The 20,097-nt window shown below is 40.9% G+C and overlaps 1 protein-coding gene across 1 annotated transcript in view; it reads left to right on the forward strand.

Moving 5' to 3' along the window:
- atp13a3 (ATPase 13A3) overlaps positions 1-20,097 on the forward strand; it is a 42,937-nt gene that overhangs the window by 662 nt on the left and 22,178 nt on the right. Inside the window, exons 2-7 of the mRNA XM_008287557.1 lie at positions 10,781-10,861; positions 16,715-16,801; positions 16,889-17,062; positions 18,930-19,163; positions 19,483-19,553; positions 19,855-19,938. Coding sequence (XP_008285779.1) covers positions 16,751-16,801; positions 16,889-17,062; positions 18,930-19,163; positions 19,483-19,553; positions 19,855-19,938 — 614 coding nt within the window. The 5' untranslated portion in view covers positions 10,781-10,861; positions 16,715-16,750. The remainder of the gene's footprint in view (positions 1-10,780; positions 10,862-16,714; positions 16,802-16,888; positions 17,063-18,929; positions 19,164-19,482; positions 19,554-19,854; positions 19,939-20,097) is intronic.

Raw genomic sequence — 20,097 nt, forward strand, 5'->3', positions numbered from 1 at the left:
CTTTTCTTTGGTGCTCCGGGCTGCTAACACATATCAGAGCTGGTTGTCATTTCTTTAGTGATTGAAAAAGCACGACTAATCGGTTTAGCCTATTGGCCAACGCACCTCCTTTCTCTTGACAGCTTCATTCGTCTCAAACACCTGCCACGCTGATCTGGTTTCCATCTAGTCAGCTTCGTGAAATCATGAGTAAACTCATATTCACCTTACACGTGTGTGTGTGTAGATCCTCAGTCATCCAGTTCATGGTAATCCTAGGAGCTTCAGCAAAAAGACGGTTCACCTCTCATTTAAGACCTGAAAGGCTGAAGAAGCCTCTGGGATGAGAGGCTAAATGTCTTCAAAAACCTAAAAAAAAAAAGGAAGTGGCTTTTTACTGAAGCTTCTAGGTTCACCGTACACATAATAAACACATCTAGTAGAACCTCAGTGTTAGGTTTAATTCAAATAACTGGAAAAAGCTCTTTCACAAGTAAATACTGTTCCTTGAAAGAGTGTCAACTTGTAATTTGACTAATGTTATGATAGTGTTTCATCACAGTGCGTGTCATAAGGTCTCCTGGTAGAAGAAAAACACGTTTGGTAATTTCTTTGTAAACTCTAATCATATATAGTAATGCACATGAGTGAACAACATATAGATGATCAATTACATGTAAGCTTTATTTAAAGGGAGTCAAAGATAATCACATTGTATATGACGTATGTCGCTTTAATACAGTATGAACCTCAGATGACCAATTTAGCATTCACATGACTTTACAGCATTCACTGTTTTTTATATGCTGCATTACACAGTGGAATGTGTGCAACTTGCAGCCAGTGCTAACCAGCAAATACGTGTAAAGGACTGGTGGGGGAAAAAAATTATCCTGGAAAATATCAAAACTAGTCCGATCGGTCTGGAAAAACTGGACTGGCTCCCTGCTCGTTGAGAAGTCTTGTCGCAATCATAAGTGTCTCCTGTTAGAAAACCAAATCTTTACAAATGGTTTCGCTGTAGAATAGATTTAAGATACAGACTAATTGATTGCATGTATCAGTGCTAGTTTACGAGAGAAAAGTTTTGGCTCATATGTATTGGAAATGTGAACTCTCCTTTTTCTTCTTACTCTCCTTTATTTAACTTTAAAAAGTTCTTTGCACCATTAAATATTCAAACTGTCACCGCGAACGAAATGTACGCCTTTGTGAATATGTGGTTTATTTGTTCTTAATTTAGCTCAATTTGTGAATACTTACTGTCACAAAGTAAAGTTTCTTGACCCAGAGGGGCTGTCTGCGCAAAGCTTGTGACTGCATGCTGCTGAAGTGGATTTCATTAATTGAGACTGCTGTTTGTTAATTTGTGCCGTGGCATGACTGGCATACCCAGATCACAGAAGGTTTCAGTAAACAAAGGATCAGAAAGGTATTTGGCTTTATTTATTCGGCTTTGTTATTGTGTTTTATTGTTTTCTGTGGCCGGCTATTTTATTTGTACAGCACTTGGGTTCAGCTCTTGGTGGTTTTAAATGTGCTTTATAAATACATTTGACTTTGACTTAATGCAGCCAATGTCGATCAATTGAAAAGTGTCCCGATCCAGTTCCAGTTTCTTTGTGTAGCACAGATATGTATCACGAAGAGCAGCTGAGGACGCATTTATTCATTGTTTATTCACTTTTTCTGTTCATCTATTAACAGAGACGGTGGTGCCTCATCTTCCATGTTTTCCGTGCTGCCAGAGTGAGACTTAACAGATAATTAGTGTAGCTTTATTGAAAATGTGACCTTTGCGATAAGAGCAATGATATTCACAACATTTCTTTTATGTGTTTTTTTTTCAGTTGATATGAAGAAAAGTTTCCAGCATTCATAACCTGTGTAGCCTTTGAACAATATAGTATTCGTTAACCACAGAGCTTTCTATAGTAATTTGACTGTGAGGTTACAAAACAAAGGAAGAGTGTGAACCAGTGTGCGAATAAGAGATCTGTATGTTGAATTTGTGGTCTGTTCATGTCGGAAAAGAGGAACACTTAAGAACATTTCTGAATTTCTGATTATCTCAGGCTGTGCATGCAGGACAGTCAGACAAATGTGAGAACTGGTGAGTCACAAAGTCCTCATATTTCACAATCCATATATAAGTAAACCATCCACAATTTTGACTGACAAGTGTCTTTCGAAAGCTCCACAGTTAATACTGTAGCCGATATGAGTATAAATTCATTTGTTAATTGAAAATGGCTGCAGAGAAATCAGTTCCTGGAATCAAGGAACTAAGAAGCTGAACTTGCCCTTTTCACCTCTGAACTTGCTTTTTCTCTGTGGGAGAGCTTGAGGTCTTGTCAAAGTGTGCATTTGGAAGCGTTTTAGTCTCAGTTTAAGAAGTGAGGCGCCAATATTCCACTGGCCTTTGAGCCAGTGCCTCAAGACTTTTCACAGGTGAGCTTAAAGACATCAGGCTGTGATGGAAGGCCTGCCAGTGTTGATTCAGAGTGCAGATGAGAAATATCCTGACATGGTATAAGTCCTCTCAGCAGCCCAGCTCTGTTTGGTGTGGGAGCCTCAGAGCAGCGTGATAGAGAAACAGATCTTTCTTGTGCTGATATAGCGGTTTGCCTCCAGTAAGACCAGGACAAGCCAGCGGGCCGCATCACTGAGAGTGAGAACACTTTCAATAAAAATAGAAACAACTGTAAAAATTTGTCAGAGTAATGCAAACCTGAGAATACAGGTGTCCTGTTGATTTTTAGATGTTACAGAGGACTTTTAAGGCATTGCATAGCCGTGCACCTAAAACTTGTGAATTCCTTACAAACTTGCAGCCTGAGGTCGTGTTTAAACACATCTTCACGATGTACCTTTTACAAACAAAAATTACTGCTAGTTGGTTGTCAGATGCGTTTATGACAGGTAGAGCAGGTCATCATTTGTAGTTTTTGTGGCATGTCCCACACTGTTGACTTTAGTTGGCCCTTATCAGCAGCTGTTTGGACAGTTGAACATGTTGAATGGTCAGAATCTGCGACAGTAAGCTCAGGACAGAGATCTGGATAGAGTCCTCCTTGAAATGATATTGATGCTCACGAAGTGGCTTGAGCTCAAGTTCTATTCAAGCAGCCATTTGTACATGTCTTTCACAAACCTGGTAAAAAAAAAAATAAAAAAATCAAAACAACTGATGACAGCATCCTAGTCAGTGAGACCACTAATCCATCTGGCATTATGACTAGCGCAGTCTCATACTTGTTGCGTTGTGAGTCCCACAGTAGTGTCTTTGGAAATGCTGAGCGGATATTGTGTAGCAAGAAGCAACTGCTAAAAATATGCCTCTTATTATTTATCTGTGACCTCACTGAGCAAAACATACAGGGCACACTTTGAAAATAACCTGAAAAAAACCTCAATTTGCTCTATTAGCTTGTCGCATGATATCAGAGCACATTTGCCAAACAGCCCAAAGATAATACCTGTCTGGGACACGGAGTTATATTTATTTCCATTCACCATTTCTCATTTGGGAGTAGTCAAGCAAATTTAGGCTAATTTACATCTATCGTCTTGATTTGGCCTCATACAAAGATGCAGCTTGTGAAATAATGAAACTTTGAATAGTTTAGTAAGCTCAGGGTCATTATGTACCAGTTAGCAGCTCTGTGAAGTAAAAATGTGTTTTAATCCCTCACACAGTGGTAAAAACAGTTTTTCGTGGACTGTCCAGCAGTGCCACTGTTAATCCCAGAGCATGTGGCCTGACTTAAAACTTAGCATACTTTTGATCTGTAGGATTAAAGTTTTTCCCAGCCCTTTCCCTTCAGTTTTTCTTCTCATAGTGTTTCCTGTGTTGAACTCTTTTTTTTTTTTTTGTCTTCCACTTTCTGATCATGTTAAATCACTTGCCCCTCTACATGGATAATAGCAGCCTGTCATTTCTACAGGTGTCATGACAATACAGTGACGCAAATAGTGCTCGTGTTGGTTGACAGATGACTGGTTGGCTAGCTTACACATGGTTGGTACTGGAAAAACAGCCTCATGTGTTGAGAGCTCTGAGCCAGGTATGTGCACAGGTAGCTTAGATGCCTCAAAACAGGTGCCACATCAGATGTAGAAAGGTTTTTAAGACATATGGATTTCTGAGCAGAGACTGGCTTCAGCTAACAGATTATAAGTGTTACCTTGGCTTGAGTCATTTGTTGCTTTAACCTGAGCAGCAAGAGTCACTCAGCACCAAATAGGAGGAGTAGACTGGTTGTACAGTTTATAAAGTAGCGAGCCACTTTGTCTAGAAAATGTAAAAGCTGCATGTCCACCCATCAGCCATAATTTTAAGACGTCCTACCTGAATCTGTGTAGCCAAAATAGCTCTGACCTGTCGAGAAACGGACTCCTCAGACCTCTGACGGTGTTCTGTGGTATCAGGCACCGAGACATTATCAGCAGATCTTTTGAGGCCTAGAAGTTGCGAGGTGACTCCTCCATGGATCAGACTTGTTTTTACAGCACATCCCACAGATCAGGGCCTGATGCTTACATTTTTTCCAAGGAGTACACGTGATGCTGAGTTGAGAAATGTAGGAGCACATAAAGAACTTTAGGGGCACAATGAAAATTTATTAAATAACGTGGTTTTTTTTTTGCTAATTAAGGGATACACGTTTCCTTTATCTTTATTACAGTTATCCTCCTTTGCATTTTATCCTGTCCAATGTGGCTGCAGTCCTGAGAATTGAACTGAACCTTGGTGGAGATAAAAAGCTTTAGTGGAGACAGTGGAGAGAGCTTTTAGTTTGTAGAGGACACCACAGAAATATTCATATCCTATTAGATGCAGTTGTTTTAATCATGACAGGGTAGCCCATTAAAAGACTATGCAGGCAATCAGTGATCCCTGCTCATGGTTTTAACCTCCATATTAGATTAATTGTCATGTAAAGCAACTATCAGCAGACATCTTATCAGTTTCACACTGTACATAAATCTGCTTCCCAGACTTGCTTGCTGAACCTGTCACTCCCAACCTACATAAATAATTCAAATCATTAATAGTCTTATTCATGGAGATATCATGGTTGATATGTCAGATATAAACTGTTAGCTCTACACTTAGTCTATAACTTTAAATCAATATTACAATCGATCGCCACATTATCTCCATAACGGTTAATTGTTTTTTTGTTTTTGTTTTTCTTAAATACAGCTGTGCACAAACTTGGTCTTTAAAGTAGACATTTTTTTGAAGGCAGGGGACACCCTGGACAGGTCACCAGTCTATCACAGGGCTACACTTAGAGACAGACAACCAAGCACACTCACATTCACACCTACAGACAATTTAGAATCACCAATTATCCTCAACATGTTTATGAACTTGTGGGAGGAAGCTGGAGAACCCGGAGAGAACCCACGCTGCAAACATGCAAACTCCACGCAGAAATATCCCGGGTGTCCTCACCAGGACGCGAACCGCCGACCTTCTAGCTGCGAAGCAACGATGCTAACCATCGTTCCACCTTGCAGCCTCTCGTTACTTCAGAAAATCCAAATTTAATAGCTTAATACTGCACGCTTTTCATTCCCAACAAAGGTGCTTACCAAATAAAATAGTTTTAGCATATAGAAGAGCATAAGCAAACGCTGTGTAATGAATTGCTGTGTCTTAAAAGTGAGGTATATAGTTTTCTGCTGTTACATTGTTCTTTTGCATGCACTCAGCTTATTCCGTGACATGGTTGTGTTTAAGATGTTAAGATAAATTGGTCCCTTTTCCCTTTGGGGAAAAAAAAAAAATTCTAATTGCAATACTTGCGTATAAGGTTGTTCTGTTCTGTGTTGTGTTTCCTGAAGCCATGGTGGGCCTTTAAGACTGACTAGTGGTGCTAGGTTCAAAACCATTGTTACTGTTAGTTTCGTCAATAAGCAGATCATAATGGGATACTCAGTGACTTTGGAAACATTCATTCATTAATTTATTGAACTTTAAGGAATTCATATTGTTAGTAAGTGAACCATCCATCACTTGATTTGCATTTGGATTTTTAAGGAGAGGAAAAATACACCACTCTAAGAGAAAAGGTCATGCTGGATTAATACCCAAACGAAACAAGAGCATTGTTGTGAAATGTAATGCTGGACATGATGTTTTTTTTTCATTTTTTCATAATCCATGGAAGGAAAATCATGATTTAAAATAAAGGCCTGTCATTTTTCCGAGGCCTGTAACTTACACAGCTTGTGTTTTCAGAAGCACACCTTCCTCATCTGCTTGTGTTTTTTTCTGCCCTTGTTTTCCCTCTTAGTTAGCAGTCAACGCTAGCTAGCTTAGCATGTAAACCACATCTGTGGGTGAGTGAACATAAATAAATACTGGGAGAACACACTAATTGACAGGGATTGGTTGTTTGTCAGTGAGGCGAGCTTTAATTTTGCTCATGAAGTTGTGAAAAAGTTTGCATGGCATCTCCAGACCATTAAGGATGATGTAATAGTAGGTAAATATAAATGAACTTTCAATTAACAAGTGAATGATGTTGAAATACTAATAGCAGTACCTAATGCTCCTGATCAGTACAGCTGTGATTCATTTGGTATAAGCACAAATGTAAGACTGGTCCTTGGTGTGGACTAAACATTGTCAGCTCCTCTAAGTTTTTTTTATGCATGTCTATAATGCATTTGAATCCAATGCTTCAGATTATTTTGATAAACTGTGGATGTTTGCTGCATTTAATTTAACTGGATGGTTCATTATTTGGTGAACTTGAGTTGAAGGTTTGAGAAGAAGGTCGCTTTTTTATACTAGTTGCTCATCTATCCTGGTAGTTTTCTTCCTACTTATGATGAAGCTGAAAACAGCACTGTCCTTGTTGCCGTGCTCCATCAGCTCTATATGCATACATTCCAAATAAAATATTGTTCATACCAATTTTTTTTCCTTTCGCAGAAGGTTTTTCCAGTTAATGAGCTCATAATACTTCCCAACTGTGGTGAGTAAATTTAGCAGTTACCAACAAGCTAAGCTACACCAACATGACAAAAGTAGTTTACTATATTTTGTATTTTACTCATTTGCTGCCAACAGCACAGAAACACATGTAGTTAGCTGTATACAAGCTGCTAGCCGGTGCTTGAAGATTGCACAGAGGATTGGTACGTGATGTCATGATCATATGCAAGTGCTTCTGTTGGCTATGCATACATGTCCATGCACGGCGGCGGCGGTGTCACATACTGATCCTTAGTTTTATTTCAGACTGCAATGAAAGGTCCACTTGTCACTTCAGAAATGCTTTGGGAAATGTAGCTTGTGTGGATGCTACCACACTATTTGATCTATGACAGAGTTATTCTACTGTAAAGATACTTGATTTAGTTACCACTTTAAAAAAATGGAGTTAAACTGGTAACGCTGCTACTTGTAGCAATGCTACCATCCCAAACTGTAGTTAGGTTCTCAATAGTGGTGGGCTCTCAACGCTGATTGAGGAAGAATTTTTCATTAGACAGCAGAGGAAGGGCAGGTGGTCAAAGATTTTTTAGTAAGCCCAGTGGTCACACTGATAAACAACAATACCGCCTCACGATGAGGAACAAAGCTTGGCTATAATACCCCACGAGTAGGAAGGGAAGTGATAAAGAAAGCACATTGAGTGCAGAGTATGATGGCAACAGAACACTTTTTCCTCCAAATGCTTCCATGAATTATAGACTTATGTCATTAGGTCATGGCTCATTGTTCACATTTTCCTTTTTGTCTATGTGTTGAAGAACAAGACAGAAAGGGAAAGGATAACATGTCTACTCTTAGCTGTCTTGGAGCTATTTCTATGTAAATCTTTGCTCGTGTTGAGGTTTTGTAATTAAAATCTATGTAAAATGTCTAAGCACGAAAGATATGTGATGTTTTTAAGTAAGTCACCATGCTGAAACAATAAGTTGATTAATCCAGACGTATCTGTAATAATGGTTTGTTTGCTGACTTTATTGATTTATTATAAAGTCAGCAGAGTAGTTCACAGCACTGTCAAATAAAATACTAATTAATTGTGTCTGCTGATAATCATGTCTCTCATTAGGCTGTGCAGAAGCTGTACTTTATCATAGAAGCTTTAGGACTCCAACAGCTGTTCATGTTTTTTTTGCCTTTGTTGTGGTTTGATATACATATATTCAGTGGATTTTGTCCCTGTCATCTTACAGTTTCTTTTCAGGAACACTGATGACTGTCATGTTTAGTCTTGCTTGAAAAAGGATCAACAGCTGCCTCATGTTTTATTTTTTTTCCCAAGCCGCATTGCTTATTAATACAATAGCAGACTAATCAAATGAGAGACAACAATGTGGCTTTAGGCTGGGCTCGAGAAACCTATAAATATCTCTGAAGTCATGCTGACTCCTAGAGGCCCCAGACAGGGTCCTCGATGTTCCAGTGAGAACACTGATTTCTTCTGTCATCCTTGTATTCAAAACCAAATGGATATCTTATCTGTTGTTGCTGTTGTTTTTTGTGGCTGTTTTTGGTGGGAAAAAAAATGGGATATTTATTTTGCTAGTGCAGTGTCCGCTATCAGTGGTTAAATCTGATTTCTACGGACAAATGCCGAGCTTGTAGGGAGATTTCTCCTCGTATCTTGTGTTTAATCAATGATGATGATGCTGCATCACAACGGTTTGTTCCACAAGCAATGAAAAACCAGGCTGATACCTCCAAAAAGACTACAAAAGTAGGTCTGTTCAAACTCAACACAGCACCTCCTCAGATATCCAACAACACATCCTTTAAGTTGGAGGTGGATTAGATATACAGTTGTTGAGATATTTGAAGAACACACACGCTGATTCCTTGACTTATGGATAGATAGATTCATAGATGTTCATATTATCAAACTCAGAACATAATCATAAAAAAGGTATGTAGAGTTTTGTAGCAGTGTACTGCAGATTTAAAGAAAAGTTTCAGTTAGCCTCTTACAGTTAGCAGCATGTTGATATATTGGTTTTATGAGGATTCTTTGGACATTTATGACCCATTGCCTGTTTATGGTCAATCTGTGTGTTGTACACAGACCAACTAGCCAACAGTTAAGGTTGAGATAGCGAATGAACGTCCGAACAAAAAGCCAGCATTCCTGGTTAGAGGCAGAACACACCTACTCATAGGGGTGAGTGTCTGGGCCCAAAGTTTCCACTTTACTTAAGATTTGTGTTTTTGTGTTGTGGGAGGAAACCGGAGTATCTTGGGGGAAAACCCACGCAAACACAGGGGAGAAAACAAAACTCCACACAGAAACAGCCAGCTGGACAGGTGGTAGTGTTTTTGTTTGACTGCAGTGGTAATCACTGGATCACCGTGTTTCCCCTTAAAGGACGAGGGGCTTGGAATGGAAAGGTGAGGAAAGAGGGTAAGAGTGGTTGAGGAAAGGTGGAGGGGTAATTGGGGTGGGGCAAAAAATGGAAAGAGAGAGATAAAGTAAAGGCATAATAAAGATAAGGTGAAGGGGGTGGTGATGTCAGGGGGGAGTTAAAGGAGTGGTAGCGGGGTAATGGAGTGAGGGTGGAGAGAGGAGAGATAAAAGAGATGGAGAAAGGGTAGCAGGATGGGTGAGGGTGGGGAGGATAGGAGAAAGGTAGAGGTACCACTGGGAACTTTGATTGTCAAAGGCCTGGATTAGTGCCGCCTTCATGCCTGATACTGTTTCTAGCTGCTTGGCCAGGAGATGGTACTTGTCCTCCCACTGGTGCCTTTGGTCGTCTCTGCCTTTGAACTTGGTTAACTGCAACCTTAACTTTGGAAGTTTCCTCCACCCGTTTTTACCAGGCAGGTCATGGCCTCCTCCTTTTTGTTCTTTTCTATGCAGAGAGCTGCTTCCAGTTGCTCAATTTTTCATGAAGCCTTTGAATGCACCCTTATAGAAGACCTCAATGAAAAGGACTGCTGACTCTTTTTTTTTTTTGTTTTGTCTCATTTTATTTGCATTTGAAGCAGGTTTTTGAAATGTGCTGTCTTGCCCTTTCTTGCTTTAGTGTGATTATGCTCTCTCCTTATCGACCAAGATCTGGTGGAACTCTACCTAGTACTTCATTCCAAGTTGGCTTGGTGTACAGCAGTTTCAAAATTGGATGCTTCAGGTGCTGTCGGTCGCGGTTTGGGCGTGGCAGCAGGCTGCACTCTGAGCACTGCAACCAGCAGCTTGGGCACTGCAGCAGGTGGAAGTCTGGGCTTCACAGCAGGCAGTTTGGGCAGACTTTGCAAGGGTTGCTGCAGTTCTGGAGCAGATTTAGGAAGAATACTTACACTGTAACACTACCAGTTGATTGGTATTTCTATAATGCTAGCAGTTTATTTGTTGGACCTGCTTGATTTAAACTAAACTTCACACTATTCACCCATAGGTTTTTGATTTTGTAACTTTTGACAAAATCCACAATGTTGTCAACAGAGGCAACCAGACCAGAGAAATGATCAGTGGTCCAACTTTGATTTCTCAGTATGTGAAAAATTATAGGCATTGGTCTTTAAGTCTAAAAGAAAAAAAAAAGTCTGAAGCACAGTTTGAATATCTTGTTTAATCTATATTAACAAAGACTGCTAGCTCAGTGCTTGCCACTAAACAACAAGTATGTTTTCTAAAACTGTAGATAATTGATCACCTTGGCATGTGCTTTTACTTTTATATTTTTCAATACACTTTAACCATTATCATTTTTCCCTTCCGATGATACGTTACTGTTTTGTGAAATGTCTCTCCTAGTTAACTTTTTTTTTTAATATTTCGCTTTATTTTCCGCTCAGGGTTCCAGGTTGGTGTGGTGAGAGAGCAAGCTAACTGTGGGGAGGAGGACCGCCTGGGGCATTGTGTCCCTGGCTCTCAAGGTAGGAGCTTCTCAGAAACTTTTATCTGCTAGAAGAGTGAATGAAATAAATTGACTAACACATTGTTGAAATGTGCCTGTAGAATGACTTCAGTGCAAACCAGCAGGACAACAATAAAACTGCCTAGGAGCCTCTTTAATTTCTAAATTGCTGCTTTGGGCTCTTACTGAGCTTGAGCTAATTATTTCTCATACCATGAGTGTTCACCAGCATCATTGTTACCCGCCAGTTTTGTGGTTTTCAACATTCTGTGCAGCCACAAAAGCCACACATATCCAAATTCAAGTCACTAGAAAACCAAAATATAAATTCCAAGCAGCAGATTGCGCTGCAAATCAAGTTACTAACTACAGTATGTGAAGTAACTGGTGGCATTCAGAATTTAACAACCCAATGTATTACTTTATACCAATGAAACTTTGCAATGTGAGACAACAAGGCACTTGCACATTTTCTCAAAGCATTTTTTGACAAATATATAACTGATTATATTTAGCTGCCTCTCCCATGGGTTGGACTCCAGGTTTACCGTCTTGGACTGTAGCTGGTAATGGTAGTTGACTATCTTATCACGGTGGGACTTTATGGCATCATTATCCTGCTCTGAAGCCTTGGTGAGCTTGACGTAGTGGTTAATGAACCAGTTCTCCACCTGCTGCAGGCTCTGGTTGGAGTAGCCTATTAGCTCAAAGCAGGTCACTTGGAGCGCAGAACAAGGAGTCCAAGACGGTGGAGTTAGTCTAGCCATGGGATGACAGACTCTCTGGAGAGGCAGCCAAATGACTTTGAGCACTGCCACAAAAGTGAGCCGGACAGTCTGCAGGTAGGGAAAGATGAGACAGGACGAGCCAGGACTATTTGGTCGTAGATCACCAAAAAAATATGTGTATGGCAAACACTGTAATCTATCACAGATGGTGCATTCTCTCTGACAGAAGAACAAATAAAATGCTAAAATGGGTTTCCAAATATACTTAAGTGAATCACAATGCTGGGCTCTACATCGTCACACAAGCACCAGCTTTAGCTGGACGCATGTTCTTGGGTCTGTCTATCGATCTCATTCTTGTGCAGTGTATCCAGAGCACTGCATGCAATTGTGTAACATAACTTCTGGCACAAACATCTACTTGGACTCAAGAATGAAGCTGATTAGAATTTGGTGGCTAAAGGTAGAGTTCACTGTAACCTCATACGGTCCTGCAAAAGCCCTGTCCTGGCTGTTATTTAACACCATAACTTCCAACAGAGGGGAGATTGCCAACATATTTTACATTTAATCAGATACTGAATTGAGGACACTAATTCTGTGACCCACCTTAAAATGGTGGTGTTCAAATAGATCTTATGTGCTGCCAGCGTAAGGCGTGTGTGAAGCATCCATGTTTTTAGAATTTGTAGCTTTGCACAGCAACATTCACATTTGAAGCTTTGCCTACTGTCATGGTTTGTTTTCTGTAAGAATCAGCTTTTTTTTTTGCCAAGCTTGTGATCACAAGAAATTTAACTCTGTTATTTTTTTTCTCATTGAACTTACCCACTTCAGATTTTTTAGGGTCCAAGCACTACAGTGCATAGAACCCTATTGGAACTGCTACGTCATTATTTCTTCGTCACAAAGAAACATGTTTTTCAGGTCCTAAACGTACTCGAAAACTCACAAAATTTGGCACACACATCAGACCCGGTGAAAAATGTTATAATTAGGGGGAAATACACACCTCAATAGAAAAGTGACTCCACAGCGCCGCCTAGAGAATTTCAACAGAGTCCCATCGGAAGCATGTCTGACCTAGACCTACGCAATTTGGTAGGTATATGGAGGAGGTCAGGATGAACAAAAAAGTCAGTGACAGCCATACCCTAAACCCAAGAGGAAGTCCGCCATTTTGGATTGTTTGTCCAATCTGAGCTAACTCCTCCTAGGGGGTAAGTCACAGTCCCTCTGATGTTTGATCCTTCGCCATAAAAGAGGAAGTAACTACCCTGTACATGCTCCAATCTGCCTCAAACTTTACATATTTGATCAGACTGCTGTCCTGATCACGTCCATATGCCAAAATCCATTCACAGTGATAGCGCCACCTATTGGTAACGGGCTGTTTGAGGAATTACACTTACTTGTGCCATTGCTCCAAGCTTTGCGATATCATTCCTAAAATTGGTCAGCTAAGTCTTTCCACATTGTTGATGCTACAGCGTGAAGCTTTTGTGTTTTCAAGCAATGGTGTTGCCATGGCGATGCATAGTTGCTATGACACGGAAAGGATTTTTTGACAGCTTTGGAATGCTCATAAACTCCCCAAAACTGACATACAAGTCACTATCGGCTCAACCACAGACAGTGTGCGCCTGTTTGGCAAAATGACTCTATAGCGATTAGCCCCCGCAGGACATTTAACCAATGTTTACAAAATTTGGGATGCATATGTAACACATCAGGATGCACAATAAAGCCTCTTGGACCCATACCGTAAACTCAACAGGAAGTCCGCCATTTTGAAACAAGTGTGCAATTTTTTGTGATTTTTGCCATTTTCAAAATCTATCTCCTCCTTGGGGTTAACTCCCCCCCTCAGATTTGCCAATTTTACACTGTCAGACTGAATGAAGCAGCAGGAAGGAATCCACCTTCCGCTGACGTTAAGAGCCGCAGTGGCCATTCAGCGCAGCACTCCTTCTTAGTTGGTGGTTTTCAAATCACAAGTCATTTGCTAAATTGCAGCATGTGAATGTTCAATCAGAAGCAATCAGTTGAACCATTTCCAGAAATAACATATTAAAGGCCAAGAATCCCGTGAAAAGCGAAGCAAAGATCCTTTTGTGCACACTCTGAAAGGTAATACCAATGCTACTTGAATCACATTGGTGTACTTTACTGATTTCTCATTGTCCTTTTCATTTACCTCATGGACTGTGAGTACGTAGTCATTTTTCCTTAAAGAGTTATAAAACAAAATATACTGGACTGGACTTGTGATGTTCTGTTCCTGGACTGAACACAGAGCTCAGCAGTGCACATGTAGAGAAGTACAGGAGAAGTTTCCAGAAACTTTACGTAGCGGCTGTGGCTCCGGTGGTAGAGCACGTCAATCAATGATCGGAAGGCTGGCGGTTTGATTCCGCCGTGTAACCTGTCATGGTGGTTGTGTCCTTGGGTCACAAGTGCTACGATCTGCCTCAAAGTCGACACGCTGGATCAGAGTCCCGCCTGGAGCACGTTTGCACCACACCCCGACGTGCACGACACCGACAAGCGTAGGGCGAGGACCCGTCAAATGCCGCTTGCGGCTTTATTTACTTTTTGTTATACATGATTTTGGACAGACATGGGTGTAAAGTTGACTGGTAGGCGAAGGGATGCAACTTCAGGGCAGTAATTGTAGTTGATTCTGTTATCCAAAACAGCATCAAGTGATCAGTTCTGTCTTTTATCCTCATCTGGATATGCTCACAGTGTTTCTAGATATTTCTATACACAGTTAATACACTTTTGTGACTGTTTTCCGTCCCACAAATAACCCGACTGAAAATATAACCAGACTTGAGTTAAAGTGTAACATTGTAACTTGAGCCATAAACAGGGTCAATGTGTCTGTCCTCTCAGCCACAAAGTTTTAACTTTGGTCCATTGTCTGGGTGAAGCCTGTGATTACAGGTTTCAACCCCCTGTTAACTGGACAGACTGTGTGACAGTCTTGGTTTCAGTAACCACATGAGTATGACACTTTGAAATTGTTTTTGGTTGCTGTTTTCATTGGTGTGCTATCTCTGAGTCATCATTCCAGGACAGAAATCTTATGATTGTGTCCATGCTACACTGGTGTCGGCATTTCCAGCCATAGCAAAAATTCCCCCACTGCCCAGCACTGGCCAGGGGGGCTGTCATTGTAAAATACTAGGAAGGGCTTGGCCCTAAGCAAAATATCCCACAGTATGCCAGAGAAAAAGTCCGCCCGAGTGCAGCTGGCAGATAAGATCCCGATGTGGGGGGCAGTGATACAGGATAATTTTTGTAGGCCAGTGGGGGCAGTAGCGGGGTGGCCCAGGGTGGACACACTGCTCTGACACACCATGGCAGCACTCTTCAGCAATAACTGGGATCAGGGCGGTTTTGCTGTTTGTGTTAATGATTTTTTTTTTTTAACATAATTTTTTGGTTTAGGTTTGTGTAATCTTTTTTATTTTTTTATTTTATTTTTTTATGCTGTTTCATATTTATGTGTTTTGAAATGTTCTGTATGTTCAACTCAAGCCAGCTCTGACTACCAGCAATGCTGACCTGGAAAAGGAACAGCACTGTAGCAGAATGTAAGGCAGAATTTTGTCAGTCGCAAGTTGGAGTGTAATTCAGCAAAAAGTCACCAGAAAATGTACAACAGTAGGGTTGTGTGTGGGAACAGGCCAAGCTGTGCTGTTACAAATCACAGACAAGCAGAGACTCGTTTTGTTCGGCCTCCTGCTGGATTTAAGCAAATTCAATGCGATAACAAAGAAGCAAGACGTTGATTTCGGTCCCTGGTTTCTTACTCTGCTCATTTGTTGTGGCATGATCAAAAGTTTCAGGATGAAACTCCTTCACCGTGTGTTTTGGTCCCTTGCAATATGGGCTATCGACAGTTTCTGCAAAAGCCCCAATGAAGTCCTGTGCATACCTGATTTACTAATTGATTGCCATCTCCTGACCTTGGAGCCAGTAGCATAACTAATTCTGTCAAAATACTGATTGAGATTTTGATTCTTTGCACTCATTAATTTCCATTAAACTCAACACAGTGCATAGGCAATGAAATGGCAAAGAAACAGCTGAGACATATTGTCTGAAGCCCAACTAGTCTTTACAAGAGCCTGTTTGTCTTGACCCAGATGCCCCTCTCTGTCAGTATCAAGGCAAAATTCACATACACAGTCACACAAAGTGATAGTGTGCCTTCCTTGGCAGCTGGCTTGTCCTCCAGGACAACTGAGAGGAGGAAGGAGAGACGAGCTTGATATTGGATAACACACACATCTGATGACTTAGTCGATCTGTGTGTTTAGGCATGTTGACACTCTTAAGAGATAATCTCAGGTGTTCTGAGGTCAAGCACCTGTTGAGGAATTGCTGTGCATTCTTGTAGTCGGGAGCCCCATGTGCTCTAAAGAACATCCGAGCGCTGTTGGCTTTCCTGTATCAATAGACAGTACTATCTCTGGTTACCTCTTCATTAGCTTTTTCCCACATACTGTTGAAGGGTTTACACTGTGTTAAAATAGATTTTACCAGATTTAGGGGAAAAACTGAATGATCCCGCTCACTTCTGTCCTTTATTAAACATTCTGTAGTGTATGTGAATCTGAATCTTTCCTGTTATCTTCAAAAATGGAGGCAAAACTGAAAAAAGTTTTCTCATCCAGGGCATTGTTACTCTTTCTGCATCTGCAAGTATGAGTGGGTTGGTTAGGGTCAAAGTCATGCAAGTTTCATCATCTGCACAAGGCTGTAAGAGGCAACATGGACCCCTTTGGACGTGTGTGTGCTGCTGGGAATTTGTGTTCACACAGCCACTATGCTACAACAGCAGTTGTGTGCTCGCATGGAATATGTATATACTGATCTACTGCGCATGTGTGAAACACAAGTAGTATAATTTCAAACAACTATGCACTCGTGGTGCATGCAGCTGTTCATGTGCCCATCCCCAGGGGAGTACAGTCCCAGCTTAAGGCCTTGAGTGATTAGTAAGACTGTAGTTAAAGTCATCTCCAATGCCTCATCATATAAATACTGACTAATATTCACTGCTTAAAATTGTGAAGCTAAAATGTTTTTCCACACTCTTCACCCGCACATTTTGTCTGTTGTGTTTGCAGTAACTAAGGAAGGGGCTTGGCAAACTGTTCCGCAGCATGGAGAAGGAAGACCTGAAGGTCCTCAACAAAGGGGAGGAGGAGGAGATGGTATGACTCTTTTCATTTTCCAACACAGCCAGTGTGAGAATAATTGCTTTTTGACTTATCAGACCGCACTCATCTTCCATCCTTAAGGAGCTGCAGGGCTACCGTCTGTGTCGTTGGCGACTGGCCCTGGTGGGCCTCGGGGTACTATGTACAGGGGGCTTCCTCCTCCTGCTGCTCTATTGGATGCCAGAATGGTGCGTCAAGTCCACCTGCACCCGTACCACAGCCCGTGATGCTGAAGTGGTGTTGCTGCGTTCTACGGTAGGTAGCAAGTACAGCTGCGTTGATGTTCACTGAAAGTGATCAATTACTGATTTCAGGCCTTTTTCCTTTTTTTTAAAAAAAAATCATAAAATACTTTAAGTAGAATGTTGTTTTGAACAGTTTGCTGGACAGAATAAGCTAATTTAAGACTCACTGTGGCCATGGAAGAATTGTAAACAGAATTTTTCTCAAGTTGTAAGCATTTCATAGACTTAACAATCAGTAAAATCATTGCCAGATGTATCCATTGTCACAATAATTGTTTGTTGCAGCCCATCTCATGTTAAGCGTGTGAAAGCCCAGAAAGGTAGCTGCATAATAAAGGAGTGAATACTTCTATCATTGGCAGGCTTGTAGAAAAAATGATGGTCAAATTAGTAAAGTATCAGATATTTACCAACAATAATGTAATGTCACTTCTCCATTTAAATGAAATAAAATGACACAGTGATTTGATACAGATCCTCCCAGTATCATTTTTTCAAACCTAGAAAGTCAAGCCCAGCATGATCTACGCAGAAGACCTGAACCTCAAGCTCATGTTCTTTTAGAGCTGCACGTGAACACAGCTGAAGTATCGTACTAGTACAGTGTTTCAGTGAGACTGGCAGTAACGTGTACAGTAACACAAACAGGAATGCACAAATAGTTTGACCTGTACCCAGCAGTGTGTTCACAACTCTTGTGTGCTTGAGTGTTTATTTCTGTTTGTTGTTGTGTGTCTGCATGTCTTTCTGTCTATATTGGTCTTGTGCTTGAGTGCCGGAGCTACCATTCATCCTTGACCATCTGTGTAGAAATTGATTTTTTTTGTGCTGAATTGTAAATGCCCTTATGATGGTTTGAAGTGCTGGGAATACCTAACTTATAGGCGGTATTTATTTTTTGGACAGGAATTAGAATTTGGTTTATCAGTAAGGTGAGTCTGGAATAAGTACGGTAAGACAGGGTGTGAAAATAACAACTGTGAACTCCTAAGAGCCATGTGCTATCGCTTAGTACAAAGAAATCATCTTTGCCTCACCAACAAAACCAAGTGCAGTTGTATCCATTGATGAAAAAAAAGACAAAGTTCTGTTATAGTCTCAAAACAGCAGAATAAATGGCAACACAAATCCACAAGGAGTTGTGTCAGTTCACATTCGTTAGACGCCCATGGCACACTCACCTGCCTGTGTCAAATTACTATGCAGGCATAAGCCAGGACTTCATGTCTTAGACGATGAAGTTTTAGTGCTGAGGTCCAATATGTGCAATCAGAAAAATACGCTGTAGCCTGACGACAGCCTGCGCACAAACAACAGTCTGAAAACACATTTTAATAGCAGAGAAATGTTGCTTTCTCTCTGCCAAGATCAAGATAAAGTTCAAATATTCTCTTTCACTCCCTCTTTCGTTCTGCCCCAGTAGACCATCAAAAACCACATTGTGCTTTCTTCAGCCAGTCCATCACGGTTAGCTGTCCTTCACTGATCTATGATTAGTAACCTACTATAGATTGGAATTGGAATTTAGTAGTGAGTGAATGCAGCTGGACACAAGTAACAATTAGTTAATATCACATGTCATTAGGCTCAAATAACTCCTATCACAACAATAAAACATTATGCAACAGCTTAAATATTCAAACTTTTCCCCATCATTAAAACACAGTGGACTGACTGTGTCTTTATACCTCTTTCCAACGATAAAACACGCACTGGAACATTCAGACAGATATATATATAAAAGGCAGCTGATATGAAATTCCCCCAAGCGTTAAACTCAATCAGTTGTGGAAGCAGTTATATGGTTACCCAATGAAGATTCTCAAACGTTCAGTCGGTTGACTTTGTTCTTGTGTCTGTTGTGTGTTGTTGACCAGGATGAGTTCCGGCGCTGGTTCCTGGCCAGGGTGCGAGTGATGCTGGCCCCGGGGAGCAACCCCTTCCACAGCCTGGATACCCAGACCACCTCCCCCTCCTCCCCTTCCTCTCCCTCCTGTCCCTTCCCCTCCCCTGCCTCCCCCCCTCTGGCCAACGGACACACCCCTCACCCCTCCGATGGCAGCCCCGCTCAGGAGCTCATCATTAGATTTGCCGACTACCAGCCCACACAGGTAGGCACAGCGTCTCCACAAGATCCCGTACAAAATATTGTATTTATCTGTTCATAGAAAGGTTGCCATGTTTTGATCATGTGGATTTTTACCCCATATTTACAACAGATATTCAAATACTCAGTGTAAGGTTATTAAAGTTGTTGGATTTCATCTGGCTGCTTCTGTTATTAGTTTTGTGTTTCGTTTTAAATGTACTTTGTGTTGATTTGTTTGTGCCTTTAAATGTATGTACAAAGAATATGATAGTTCTGTCAAATAGAATTTTAAGCCAACTTTGCTTCTTACTTTTGCCCATCTTCTCTTCTGCTCCCTTTAGATTCGCTATTTTACCTTCCATAGCACAAAGTATTATTGGAACGACGAGGTGCAGAACTTTGAGGTTTTAACGTAAGTATACTCTGACTACATTCATGCATTTTATAGGGTTTTTAAAAAAGTGTTTGTTTTTTTTACAAGTTTGCCAACAATTTTACCACAGAATACTCATCAGTGAGCTATTTGGCTAAGGGTAATACACAGCAATATTAATCAATATTAATAGCTATATCTATAACTTCTGTTTAACTCATGAAGCGCCTGGCAATAAAGTGAACAAAACAAGGTCAATGTTGGACTAGCATCGCTGGTTTTGTTATGTGTAACTAAAAGTGTCAACTTTATGTTCCTTTTCCCTATTTAACCTTTATAGCGGCCTGGAGGATCTGCAGGTCAGCTGCTCCACCCTACACTCGGAGCACAGCGTAGGCCTGACCAGGAACCAGCAGGAGTACAGGTAACATCTGTTCAAAGGAGACGTGACACAAGTGTATATGGCATTTAAGGGGAAAGGAATTCAGGCCTGTTGGAAACCTTATTCTGTCGTTTGAGCTGTTTGCATGGTACCTGCAAATTACAAGCCCCTTGCTTATGAGGGATGTGACGATGCACAACA

The sequence above is a fragment of the Stegastes partitus genome, unplaced genomic scaffold (assembly GCF_000690725.1).
Source record: "Stegastes partitus isolate 25-593 unplaced genomic scaffold, Stegastes_partitus-1.0.2 Scaffold507, whole genome shotgun sequence".
In the NCBI taxonomy this organism is placed as follows: Eukaryota; Metazoa; Chordata; class Actinopteri; family Pomacentridae; genus Stegastes; species Stegastes partitus.